At 45.0% G+C, this 13,823-nt stretch overlaps 2 protein-coding genes across 2 annotated transcripts in view; both read left to right on the top strand.

Moving 5' to 3' along the window:
- The first annotated feature begins 15 nt into the window (after positions 1-15).
- Positions 16-9,344, top strand: arhgap19 (Rho GTPase activating protein 19). Its single transcript, XM_084464919.1, has 12 exons — positions 16-81; positions 1,363-1,646; positions 2,234-2,314; positions 2,721-2,930; positions 3,391-3,617; positions 4,151-4,237; positions 4,585-4,650; positions 5,347-5,541; positions 5,828-5,938; positions 6,284-6,391; positions 6,681-6,767; positions 7,280-9,344. Exons 1-12 carry the CDS (start codon positions 38-40, stop codon positions 7,337-7,339), a joined length of 1,560 nt encoding a protein of 519 aa, XP_084321045.1. The 5' UTR covers positions 16-37; the 3' UTR covers positions 7,340-9,344.
- A 2,195-nt stretch (positions 9,345-11,539) lies between these two features.
- LOC311341030 (slit homolog 1 protein-like) overlaps positions 11,540-13,823 on the top strand; it is a gene marked incomplete at both ends in the record, with an annotated part of 43,512 nt that continues 41,228 nt past the window's right edge. The window contains one exon of the mRNA XM_084465951.1: positions 11,540-11,832. Coding sequence (XP_084322077.1) covers positions 11,540-11,832 — 293 coding nt within the window. The remainder of the gene's footprint in view (positions 11,833-13,823) is intronic.

Genomic DNA, 13,823 nt, shown 5'->3' with positions numbered 1-13,823 from the left:
GACCTAAAAAGACAACAGCGGAGGATTCAAACCAAGCATGGCTGCGGATAAAGAGAAAGGGAATAATACAAAACTTTGCAGGTAAAAAACTACTCATTATGGACAACATACGCTCTTATTGACATGTTTGTTCATTTGTTAAACTCTAGTGGGTAGGAAACGCGGTATTAAAATATGCCCAAACTGTCGCATCTATTAGACAGAGTAGAGTAAGTGGCGTCGGGTAGCGCTATTTTTGAAGGCTGCTTTACGTTTTACCTTATAACTGCTTCAAATGTTTCAATGTTATTTGCATATTTTAAAATTGGTTAATCTGTTTCTTCTATTGTTCTATTGACAACTCAGTTTAAGTTTGATACAAACTAAAGATGACACATTTTTCTTCCAGTGTCATGGCTTGAACTGTAAGTTACGCAAATTATAGTAGGAATACCCTCCTTATACTTATACAGAGAGGTTAAGAGTTTACGTTTTAACTCTGTATTTGTTGAATGCATTCTTTGGGAATCCTAAATGCTCCCTACTGATATCCAAACTGCATTGGTTTTATTAACTTAGACATATGCTTTTAGGATAATTTTTGTTTTGTATTGAAAAGGCTATATTTATAGCTTTCAGCGCAACAATATTTAATCATAAAAATCGAGCAATTATAAACCTCCGTGTCAACGTTAAATTGGTATGTATTTTATGTTTTATTTGGTCGTTTTTTAGCAGACGCTTTTATATAAAGCGACGTGCGTTATCATGGAGTCGGTAGCTCGCATAGCATCACGTTTAAGGACATATTTACAGTGTAGGATGAGGACAATGGGTACAACTCTGAACCTTTTGGACAGGGAGTCGAACACCCAAACCTAGACCAGTAATTGCAGTAATTTTCTAATGCTTTTGAATACATGTTATACTGTTACTATTGCCATTTATATGGTAAATTAGGTTTGGACACCAACTACGTTGGTTGTTTGTGATGGTTAGCCTGGGAACCAAAATAATCTGCAAGCTCATTTTTTATTTGCTCTGGCATATATGCCAGATCCGTTCAGACAGATTTACAGCAGACGTGGTCTGGGTCGGACCAATCACAACCGTTTATCTAATATATAAACAACCGAGATGGCTGCAGCTGATGTGTCACACGTTTCATTGTTCTGATTGGTTGTAGCTCTATCCAATTGCCTTATGATGCATATTTGTCTGGGCTCTCTGATTAAGCTCCATGGAAATTGGAAATCAACTGAGAGGTTTCAGACTGACACACATTTGTGAATTGGTCTGGTGATGTCAGGCTACATTGAGCTGCCTGTGTATGCGACTTGACTTGGACTAGTCTAGACCATGCTGACCCTTTGTCCCTGTCAGAGGTACACCGTGCACCATGGGGATCCAGCCAGAGGAGAGTTCGAGCAGCAGCCGTGCCGGCCGTGCCACCACCATCATCTTCAACCCTGACTTCTTTGTGGAGAAGCTCCGTCACGAGCAGCCCGAGGTGTTCACAGAGCTGGTGCTGAGCAACCTGACAAGACTCATCGACCTGCCGGGGAGCGAGTTCTCCGAGCTGCTGGGAGAGGAGGCGCCCCCCAAGACCCCCACGGGCAGCAGCGGCGGGGGATTCTTCCGCTCCTTCAACTTCCTGAAGCGCAAAGGTCAGACTTTGCCTGGTTCCAGCCCCCTAGTCTCTGCCCAAAAAAACATGTCCTGCTGAAAAATAATAATACGGTGATGGAATCCGTGGGTCCAAAGCAACAGAAAACAACACACAACTCCAGTAGAGTGATGTTTGGATTATAGTCTCTTCGAGTCAATGTGAATGTGAATGTGAATCCTAATATGTGGATACTTACTGGGCAGTACAACTCTTTCTGATTTCATATTCTGAGACAAAAATGGATCCAAGTCGTTGTACAAATTTGTTTTTACATCTTTGTTATAACAGACAAATTATGTCCGTCATAGAAGAAGGTGTGTTGCTGTAGTAACGATTGCAATCATTTTTCTATGCCATATTTTTCTATGCCGTACTGAACTTTGTTGAGTTCCTGGTGGATATTTGTATTTTCTGCACCTTTTCTAGTAAAGTTGTCTTCCGTCTTCCACAATTGTATTAGCCGGCTTTAAGTAGCAAAGTGTAAGCATGTTGTGACAGACCGTCGATGCTTGAATTTGGTTGCATGTAGGATAGAAAGACGGTTCACTGTGTCTATCATAAAACATGTTTATCCCCTGTTCACAGATAAGGGTGTTGTGTTTGGGACCCCTCTGTCAGAAGGAAGCATCGCACAAATCTACCAGCTCATCGAGTACCTCAGCAAAAGTGAGTATCAGCCTCATAGAGCTGTGTGTGTGTGTGTGTGTGTGTGTGTGTGTGTGTGTGTGTGTGTGTGTGTGTGTGTGTGTGTGTGTGTGTGTGTGTGTGTGTGTGTGTCTGTGTGTGTGACTCTGTCGGCTACTCACTCCATTCATATATCTGAACTAGAAAGTTTCTCAAGAATAAAACTGTGTGAAAGGGATATAGCTTTAACTCAGCTACAACTCAAGCTACTAGAGACTGCTAATGGGAAAACGTACATAGTGCAGGAATAGGTTATAGATATTTCAGGGGTACACAATAGATATTTGAATGAATCATCATAATGGAGCCCTGCCAGGTAATCCTATCCAACCTTTCCCTTGGCAAACTATCCTATTGGTTACTAGCCTACTTGCCCTTGTCCAATCAGATCTGCAGGTGGAGGGTCTGTTCCGGGTGCCGGGAAACAGCGTGCGGCAGCAGACGCTGAGGGACCTGCTGAACAGCGGGACAGATGTGGACCTGGGCTCTGGGGGCTTCCACCCCAACGACGTGGCCACCCTGCTCAAGGCCTTCCTGGGGGAGCTCCCTGAACCCCTTCTCACACACCGGCAGTTCCACGCACACCTGAAGATAGCAGGTGACACACGCACGCACGCACGTGAACACACACACACACACACACACACACACACACACACACACACACACACACACACACACACACACACACACACACACACACACACACACACACACACACACACACACACCTTAGCAGGTACACACAAGTAGCAGGTACACACACCTTAAAGTAGCAGGTACACACACACACACCTTAAAGTAGCAGGTACACACACCTTGAGATGGCTTGTCGAATAGGCTTAAGGTAGTATGACTGAATTTCTGATCTATAGATAGTGTCTTTTTTGGTCCTTGATTCTGTAGAACCTTATCAGCAGTCATGTAAATGTAAATCCACCGCCTGTCTGCCAAGCTGACCTTCTGGGAAGAATAAAGTACCACTAAGTATGTAGTTTGTTTCCAGTATGGGTTACTCCACCCTCCTAACACCCCTGCTCCCTCTCCCCTCCCTGCAGACATGACCCGCTTCGACGAGCGGGGCAACAAGACGTTGGTGCCGGACAAAGAGCGGCAGATCGAGGCGCTGCAGCTGCTGCTCATGCTGCTCCCCACCGCCAACCGCTCGCTGCTCAAGCTGCTCCTGGAGCTGCTCTACCACACCGCCAAGCTGCAGGACACCAACAAGATGTCCGCCTTCAACCTGGCCCTCATGTTCGCCCCGCACGTCCTCTGGCCGCGATACGTGAGTCACATCGCTGGGGCCTCCGCACCCGGCCCCCTTTAGGCTGGCATATGCAGCCCAATGTGGGGCTGTGCTGCTAATGGAGGGGGGCGGGGGCGATGGAGTGACATACTAAATACAATCTGAGAGGATTTTGGAAAAGGTGATTCATTATTATTAACTAGCACCCAAGCACCCTTGGGGCGTTTTCTACCTTTTCCCCCCTAACTCACCCCTAACCTTCCTCCCTACTCACCCCATGGATCTTCCCCCCGATCCTTCAGGTCCCTCCCCCAAAGCCTCCCCCTGAGCGTCCTTCCTCAGATGCAGAAAACTGTTATTGCCTAGGCGGATGGAGGCCGGTCGTTTATTTTAGCTTTTTAGTCTTCAGTTAAGAGCACAGCGCTCCTTTTTGAAAAATAAAAATGTCAGCCCAGATCCCTGTGTGTTGCCCTGCTGCCGGCACTTTGACAGAGATCATACTTGGGGGACATTTAGTGATTTGGCACAGTGTTTCCCAACCTCCTCAGTGTCTTTTGTTTGTGTGCGTGTAGATGACTGCAGTGGACCTGAAGGACAACCTGAAGAAGCTCAACAACAGCATGGCCTTCCTCATCAGACACTCCCAGAAGCTGTTCAGGGTAACACATGCACACACACACATACACACACTCCCATGAGGAGTGGGGTTGTATTTGTTCAAGGTATGAACACAATTTTTGAATTGATTAGTCTCTTTTTTTAATAACATATTCAAATCAGACTGTTTTACGCTGGATGTACACTTTTCCATCTTGGCAATATTTGTATTCATACCTACATATAGTGCTACCTCTCTATCTCTGAATACCATTATTATGTTGGTTGTTATAATATATATTAACCCACATTCACAGCACAGTCAGTGCAGCCCTCCACATATATTGTCAAATGCCATAAACTCAGCATATTGATATTGATTAAAGCGTCTGTGTTGTTTGTTGTCCAGGCCCCAGCCTACATGAGGGAGCACGCCAGAGTGCACTGTGCCACTTCCAGAGTTATCCAGACCAAGGTCAGTGGTGACATCACAGAACAGATCGCTGTCCAACTGGTTCCTATTTAAGTAAGAAGAATAATTAAGAAGAAACAAAGCGTGGCTGTATTGTTATTGACCTATCAGTGATTTTACACTGCAGCAGGGATTTCTACCACCAGAGGGCTCTAGAGTCGAAGTGCAAAAAGTGAAGAGAATGTATTTTCACATTCACACAGAACACTTTTAACAGCCGGGAGAAGCTATTTGGTAATTGCTATCCATGGGAACCAAGCATTTTGCGGGCTGCCTTTGCCTAGCTGCAGAACTCCATGGACGCCCTGAGTCAAAGAAAATGTTGATTCAAGGAAAAAACTGCCAGCGTTATTGTAGATTTAGGTGTGGAGATTCTATGGTTGCTTTGCAACAGTTTGAAAGGCGCAGTGCGCGGCTCTCCTTTTCTTAACTTCCCAGAAAATCCCAAGGCTCCCATTGATAACAATGACAAAATAACTGCCACCATCTGCTAAAAATGTGTGGTTTGATCCCCTACCCGCTAGAGGATTTATTCTCTTACCTTAGTGTCTCTGACTCTTTTGTATCGTCATCGGTTGTATTTATTGTGTTCAGATGGAACGTGATTCCTAACTGTTATGTATTTATTGTGTCTTGATGGAACGTGATTTTTAACAGTATTGTATTCAGACTACAACAGTGCGAGGTGTTTTCCATCAGGATGACCTGGAGCTGCTGCCTGCCAATGGTACCCCAGTGATCCGCTCCCCGACGGGGTCCAAGAGGCCCGGCGGGCCCCTGGAGCCCAGCGCCGGGGGGCCCCAGCACCACACAGAGGAGGCCCTGAAGGAGCTGTTCAGACACGTCCACCACAACATGCCCGACTCAGCCAAGAAGAAGAAGCTCATCCAGCAGGTGAACTCCTGTTGCACTGGGGAGTCATGGGGAACGGGGTTGAAAGGTAGACTGTATTATAGAATGCTTTGCTATAATAATTATAATAATTACCTAATTGAAAACGATTGGCAACAGGTTTTTAAGTAGATACCAAACTCAGATTGTTAGTTGTGTAACACCAGGGCTCCACTGGATATGTCTTTCCAGCCCAAAACTATATATATATATATATATATATATAATATAAAAATGAGAAACCTAGCTGCTAACACATTAGCCTCATCCATGTGCTCATGGCCTCCAGATTGCCAGGCAAACGGAATTCGGGACGCCCCCACCCAGCGATTGCCAGCAGACACCCCCCGGACGCACCAAGAAACACCCACGCTCACGCTCTTTTGGGGGCCTGATTAAGGTGAGCGCATACACATGACACACACATTCATTTTCAAAGCACAGTTCATATCAAATGTTTGGGATTGTGATGATATCAACAGTGTGTGCATGTCTCGGGGATGTCCTACGTGTGTCTCTAACAAGGTGTGTCTTGGACTCTAAAGGTCTGGGACTGGGACTCTTAAGGATGTGTGTCTGGGGCTTTTAACAAGGTTTGTCTGTGACTCTTAAGGAGGTGTGTTTGGGACTCTTAAAAAGTTATGTCTTGGACTCCAACGAGGTGTGTCTGTATCTCTTAATGAGGTGTGTCTGTATCTTAACGAGTTGTGTCTGGGACTCTAACGAGGTGTGTCTGTGATGTCAGCGTAAAGCTCGTGGAGATCAGCTGACCACCGAGAGGAAGTTGAGGCACATCTCCCCGGTAACCATGGTGACGGGGAAACCTGGGAAGGAGAATGTCATCCTACAGGCAGTGAGGCCACTCTTCTCCTTCTCCTCTTTGTTTAATGGACATGTTTACTTAATTTAATCTTTATAAATTGCTCCAATAGTTTATTTTCTGTGTTTGTGCATGGACCCACATTGTCCCTAGTTAGCAGACCTACATGATGTAACTCGTGAATTCATGGTGTTCACACTGTGTGTGTGTGTGTGTGTGTGTGTGTGTGTGTGTGTGTGTGTGTGTGTGTGTGTGTGTGTGTGTGTGTGTGTGTGTGTGTGTGTGTGTGTGTGTGTGTGTGTGTGTGTGTGTGTGTGTTCAGGTGAACAGTCCACGGATGTTCGTGGAGTCGGGGAAGGCGTGCAGTGTGCTGAAGAGTTCAAGAGGCTCTGCTCTCCAGGTCTCCAAGGTAAGTCCCCTCTCACTAACAGAGTCCTACTTTACATACCATTACATGTTGTCACTTAGCAGACACTGCCTCCACTAACGGAGACATACTTTACATTACATATGAAGCAAAGGTGCTGTATAGCACTACAAACAGTAAAAATGTCCAAATGTATGACGTGAGATCATGTCTACATGCCTGTGGACAAGTCAATTGTCAAGTCAGTTTCATTTGTATAGCCCTGAATAACAGTACCATTCTGAAAAGGCTTCACAGGCCCACATTAAATCAACCCCCCAACCCTAAGCCCTCTAAAAGACAAGCTTCCTTCACCATCAAGGAAGAAACCTTCGGAAGAAATCTAAGGAACAGACATAATGATAGCATAATATACTAGAATGCTACTAGATTACCATTGTAATCTATATGTGTATAAATTAAGTATTTGGAACTTCCAGATATTTTTGCACCAAAATCCATTATATCTGTATCATTGCCTCTCTGTGTCTGTCTCTATTCCCTTCTATTTCCAGGATTCTCCATCGACCTCCATGATGTGTTTCTCCCCTCCTCAGGACATGTCTTCTTTGTGAGTGGTCGATTCGGACCACCTGCTCCACCTGTCTTCCTCTCCTCTGTCTTGTATGGCTGTGTCTCCTCTTCAATCTCATGACTTCATAGAACTGTGAACGACAGAACTGACCACTACCAGAGCCAGCTCCTTGAGACCAGGGCTCGGTCTGGACATTGAACACCTTTTTTAAAACCGGTTCTATTTTATTCTTCCTGAACTACTGTTTCTGAGTGCATGACTACTATATAGCTGAGCCTGTCATAGTGTATGTTTGTGTGTGTGTGTGTGTGTGTGTGCATATATTTGTGTACATATTTGTGTACATGTGTGTCTGCTTGTGTTTGTAAGCTAATTTCTATGACTATGATTCCTTGTTTGTGGTACAAAATTGGCCTCTGGTGCTCCTTGAAAATTTTTCACCAGCTTCCTTTTATATGCTATTGCATAGCATTTGGTCAGAATTCACTTGCCATTTTTATTTAATACATTTTTTTTAATGGGTTATGCCACCGTTTTTAAACTCCTGCCTTATGTTGCAACAGATGCTGTCTACACGGCTAGACACTGGTTTACAGAGCGATTGGCAGTGCTGTTGACAGTGCTGTGGAGTTAATGGCCAGATATGCAAAGTTTACACGTAACTATAATGTGACTATGGTTGTTGGTTAAATGGATACCATGAGATGCCTGGGATTTCATCCAGTTACTGATACTTTCAGATATGACTCTCAAAGGGCCATACTGTGTTTTTATAGTCAAGTTCTCAATGTTTTTTAAAATGTTTTTTTTATCTTTCATTTGGGCCAACTGCAGGAATCCTGGACTAGTACATTTTCAGCAGAGTTGATCAGGGTTTATTGTACGTTGGAGGAGGGTTCATGGTTTCAGAGGGCTTATCGTACGTTGGGGGAGGGTTTGGTTCATGGTTTCAGAGGGCTTATCGTACGTTGGGGGAGGGTTTGGTTCATGGTTTCAGAGGGCTTATTGTACGTTGGAGGAGGGTTCATGGTTTCAGAGGGCTTATCGTACGTTGGGGGAGGGTTCATGGTTTCAGAGGGCTTATCGTACGTTGGGGGAGGGTTCATGGTTTCAGAGGGCTTATCGTATGTTGGGGGAGGGTTCATGGTTTCAGAGGGCTTATCGTACGTTGGAGGAGGGTTCATGGTTTCAGAGGGCTTATCGTACGTTGGAGGAGGGTTTGGTTCATGGTTTCAGAGGGCTTATTGTACGTTGGAGGAGGGTTTGGTTCATGGTTTCAGAGGGCTTATTGTACGTTGGAGGATGGTTCATGGTCAGGAAGGTGACTGATTAGGGTGATGATGAGGAAGGTGACTATGATTAAGGTGATGATTGACAAATGATGACCTGTTCTTGGTAATTAATGGTAGTGCTTATTTGTACTGCACTGGGATTCCTAGTAAACTCGAAATATCTTTTTTTTGCTATTTATTTATATTGTTGTGACAGTCTTGACATACTTGCGGTTCAAACATAGCCACAGCGTTTGTCGGTTCTGTGTTCATTCATTTGTATTTATGCTCACCCTGTTTGGTGTTTTTTTTAATGATGACTTAATAATGTAATAATACTTTTTTTATGTTCCGGTTGTAAAGCCTTTGCATCCAAATGCTTGACTATGGTTAACATTCTTTAGTTGCTGATTGATGACGCTTCCAACATGTGGAGAGTAACTCCACATACAGCGTCCTAAGACAAGAGTTATGTTGACATTCTGTAGTGGTGGACAGTGGAACCAGAGAAACCGCTTCCACTGATTTGAGACAACAGGGGAAATTTAAATTTCTTTGTCCAATATATGTATTTTTTTCGATGAGCTTCCTTTTTTTTTTTTTTTTACATCAATCAGCGAAATATTTTGGGTCAAAAATAAAATCAACAAAATATATTTATATTTTTTATTGTTTTTTATGTTTTTGGAAGATTACACTCAATCCAACGGATCTGTCAGCATAAGCAATGTCTGGGCCATTTAACCTACTCTTCTTTTACTGTGATTCTATTAGTGGTCCGACTGTGGTAACTTTCCATTTTTTATATACATGTAAAATAAATGTGACCTGTATAGAGTCTTCAAAGGTGTGTTTTATTTGGATTAAAACATTTTTCCTACAAGTTGTCTGTTGTCGATTACTTTATTAACTGTACAGTTATACAACAAATGTCCACAAGAGGTCACGGTTTAGCTGGGTCGATATTGTATAATTTACACACAAGCAGCCAAGCGATTACCTTTTAATTAAATAAAGGACATAATGTATAGATTAATATATATTTTTTATATATAAGTTTTGTAACTTCAAATGTCACATTTCTGGCATGGCTATTAATAGTTATTCCTACATTTAAATGTCTTATAATTATATGGCATAAGGCTTTCAGGGTCACCTAATAAACCAACCTTCTTCCTTGACTTAAGTTCTGACATATTGTAAGGTCCCCCCCACACACACAGACACACATACACAAAGGGGCATCAAGAAACTGTTATGATCCTGTTTTGATGTTGAGTTTGGCTGGGTGGTTTGGGTCGCTCCCGTCATGTCAACATCCTTTATACATAGGACACATTCAAGCTCAGTCTCCTTTTATTGTTCTCCGGTCCAGTGTGTTTTTTTGTGTGTGACATTTTATTTTGAGGTGGATTTTCAAATCACACAAAGGAACAGAATTTATTTGAGGGTCAGACATTTTAAAAAATCCTCCCCAAAATAAATAACCCCTCACAACCGAGGATATGATGCAAAAAGCAGTTCCATTTGAACACGTCCGTGTGCAACGTCAACAACTACACTTCTTCATAGGATATGTGTGCAAGCTTGGGGCTCCCCAATGACTTTGTGTACTTGGCACATTGTTACTATAGGAAAGCTGGCACAAGCTCAGATCTATTTGAATTCCAAACTCACGGTGTGAGTGTGTGTGTGTGTCTGTGTGTTTTAGCTTTGTTACGGTTATATGTCGGCCTGCGCCAGGATGTGTTTAAACACCCATTCTCCCTTTCAAATTGTGCTGAATTTTACATTTTCCTTTTACTTCACAAAGTGCCAATTTCCCCTCCTCCTTAAGATTCACTATCACGCACCATTTCCCCCTCTCTCTCTCTCTCTCGCTCTCTCTCACTCTCTCTCTGTCTCTCTCTCTCTCACACGCCTCAGGCTCTTTTCATTCCCAAGGGAAGACAGACAGTGTGTGAGAGAGAGCGAGAGAGACTACTGTCACTAAAGGTGGCTCCACCACTGCAATTGAATAGATTGGAGTTCACTCAGGGTTCTGCTGTGTCTAGTGTGTGTGTGTGTGTGTGTTTGATTAGGGTACGGGGGGTGGGGGAGGGAGGAGTCTTGGGGGCTGTTATTTGCAAAAGCGTTTGATGGATGATGTGTGTGTGTGTGTGTGGGTGAGGGAGGGAGGGAGTAGTATATGTATTTCCTTCTTTATTGCGCCTCACTGTTCCCTCCTTCAGAATAATGACTCCAGGAGGGAGAGAGACATTCATCTACAGCTGAAGACTAGAGAGAGAGAGAGAGCGAGAGACAGTAGTCAACAACTGAGAAATCGAGAGAGAGTGAGGGAGAGAGGAAGGCGTGGGAGATAGAGAGACACCCGTCTACAGCTGAGAGAGGGAGAGGGCGAGTGAGGTAGTGAGGGAGGGAGGGAGGGAGGTAGAGAGAGAGGCGTGGAGCGATACACCATCAGAGTAGAGGGAGACCAACAGAGGACAGGAGCTGCAGAGCAACCCCGCGAGCAGAGAGAGAGACAGATGAACACAACATAACACTTTTGAATGAACATCTGAGTTCAACGCTAAAGAACAACAAGGACACATCCCAGAGACTCGCAGGATAAACTTCTGTCCTCCCGAAGCATCGTCTCCTCGCCACGCTCTTCCTCCTTCCCTTCCCCTTCATCCTCCTCATCTTCCCACCCCATCATCATCATCATCATCATCATCACTGTCATCATCCTCACCTGTATTTACTACCTCGTCAGTTTTTTTAAAAGGCAAGGGATTGGCTTGGTCGTCCGCCTCTCTCTGTCCCTCTCCTGCACCCAGGGGGGTCCTAGGCAGGCTTAGCAGGGTGGTGGTGCTAGCAGTGGTGCTCTAGTGCTGGTACTAGAACTAGCGGAGGTGGTGGTGGTGTTTGGAGTTCAGGGGAGACACAGAGTGGACCATCCCAGGAGAGGAGAGCTGAGCGGAGGCATGAACGCCGGAAGAGTTGCTCCCGTGGGGTCCACTAAGTCCGGACCACCGCCCGGGTCTGTGAGGAGGAGCCGGATAGGAGGAGGAGGAGGAGGAGGAGGAGTATTTCGGGGTGAGAAGATGCTGGTGCTGGAGCTGCTGCTGCTGCTGCTGCTGGTGGTGGGGGTCCCGTCGGGGGGGCGAGGTGCAGAGGCCTGCCCGGCGCCCTGCAGCTGTGACGGGGCCACGGTGGACTGTCACGCCCTGGGGCTCCAGGCCGTCCCCAAGAACATCCCCAGAGGAACTGAGAGACTGTGAGTACAGCAGACACACACACACACACACACATGTGCACAAACACACGCGCACACAGACACACACACACACACACACATGTGCACAAACACACACGCACACACACACACACACACACACACACACACACACACACACACACACACACACACACACAGAAAGCCAGACAGACACAACAAATACACAAACACAAGCATAGTCACACACAACAGAAATTATTGAAATGTCTCTTTCTCTCACATTCTCTCTATTTATCTGTGTATTTCTGTGCCCATCTCTCTTTATCTCTGTATCGTCTCTTTCTATCTATTTCTCTGTGTCCCACTGTCTATCTCTATCTCTCTATCCCTTCATCTTCTGTTCTTCACCACCTTTCCCCCACTCTTAGTTGGTAGGTAGGCATGACGGTATTGTGTGCATGTGTGTGTCTGTCTGTGTGTGTGTGTGTGTGTGTGTGTGGGTGTGTGTGTGAGTTCACATGTGTGAGTGAGTGCACACACGTGTATGTGTGTGTGTGAGTGGGCTTGTGTGTATCAGGTGTAAAAGGCCTGTAAGTGAATTATTGATCCTCTTCGGGGACCCTGTATGTGTGTCGTGTGTGTGTGTGTCGTGTGTGTGTGTGTGTGTGTGTGTGTGTGTGTGTGGTAGTATGCGTGTGTGTATGAGATATTCTCTCTAGCGTGAAAAGCTGTATTCCCTCAGAGGGTCGTAAGTGATCTGGGAACACGAAGGTTGATCCGGTCAAACGAAACGATCGGAATGAAATACGGTAAACCCCAGCAGAACCTTAGCTATTTTGTACTAACTATTTAACCATGTTAGCAGACAATTCTATCCTAAATCACTCACAGTGGATTCAGATACATGTCTTTAAAGGTGTAACTCCATGTATGGCTATTATGTGCTTCGGATGCGTGTTTGGAAAAAACACGTTCTGCAACAACTTTGTTTCCACAAATAAGTTGGACCATTGACGACCTTTGACCATTTTAACGACAGACAGACAGGTAGATGGACAAAAAGACAGTGGGAGAGACTGCAAGACACACAGACAGAAAGACACAGACAGACAGACAGCGAGAGAGACTGACACAGAGACAGGAAGACAGGCAGACAAACACAAAAAACGACAAGCATACAGGCAGTCAGACAGACGGAAGCAAGGACAGACAGACGGACAGACAGATGTGTAGACACATAGACAGAAAGACACCGAAAGACACAAAGGCAGACGGACAGACAGACAGACGGACAGACAGGCAGACATAGTCAACACATAGGAGTTAATAAGCTGCTGTTTGTTGAAGGGCTTGTCAGCCAATTAGCATGTAAAGTGATCTGTCAGGCTACTGGTGTGTGTGTGTGTGTGTGTGTGCGTGTGTGTGTGTGTGTGTGTGTGTGTGTGTGTGTGTGTGTGTGTGAGTGAGCAGCCAATGTGTTCTTGCATGCCTTTACAATTCTTGTTTGTCCACCTGTATGCGCACACACCCTTTGTGCATTACACACATACTTTTGTGTGTGTGTGTGTGTGTGTGTGTGTGTGTGTGACTATTCCCTGGAAGGAGTCCAGCAATAAGGTTATTTATCTAGGTGACTGCACCAGTTAAACTATTACACCCTTCACTAAACACACACACACACACACACACACACACACACACACACACACACACACACAAACATTCAGGGTATTGCCATAGCAACCCTGAATAATGTATGTGCGTTTGGGCTTCAGGGAAACAGTTATTTGGTCGTACTCTGAGAACAGAGGAGAGGGGAAGCGAGAGATGAGAGAGAGAAATTGGGAGGGGGAGAGAGGAGAGAGCGGGAGAGAGAGAGAGATAGAGAGAGAGAGAGTAGATTAGAGAGAAAGAGACAAGAGGGAAGAGTGAACGAGAGAAAGAAAACGATGCAGAGGAATGAGAGAGAGAAAAATACAGAGAGAGAGAGAGAGAGAGAGAGAGAGAGAGAGAGAGAGAGAGAGAGAGAG

The sequence above is a fragment of the Micromesistius poutassou genome (assembly GCF_964030765.1).
Source record: "Micromesistius poutassou genome assembly, chromosome: 3".
Lineage (NCBI taxonomy): Eukaryota > Metazoa > Chordata > Actinopteri > Gadiformes > Gadidae > Micromesistius > Micromesistius poutassou.
This window is presented reverse-complemented; position numbering and strand designations above follow the sequence as displayed.

What these genes read in the sequence shown, in the direction of transcription:
- arhgap19 (XM_084464919.1), top strand. Translation starts at nt 38, where the DNA reads ATGGCTGCGGATAAAGAGAAAGGGAATAATACAAAACTTTGCAG. An exon ending in CGCACACCTGAAGATAGCAG is followed by an intron (nt 2,931 to 3,390) that starts GTGACACACGCA and finishes CCCTCCCTGCAG; the next exon opens with ACATGACCCGCTTCGACGAG. An exon ending in CCAGAGTTATCCAGACCAAG is followed by an intron (nt 4,651 to 5,346) that starts GTCAGTGGTGAC and finishes GTTTTCCATCAG; the next exon opens with GATGACCTGGAGCTGCTGCC.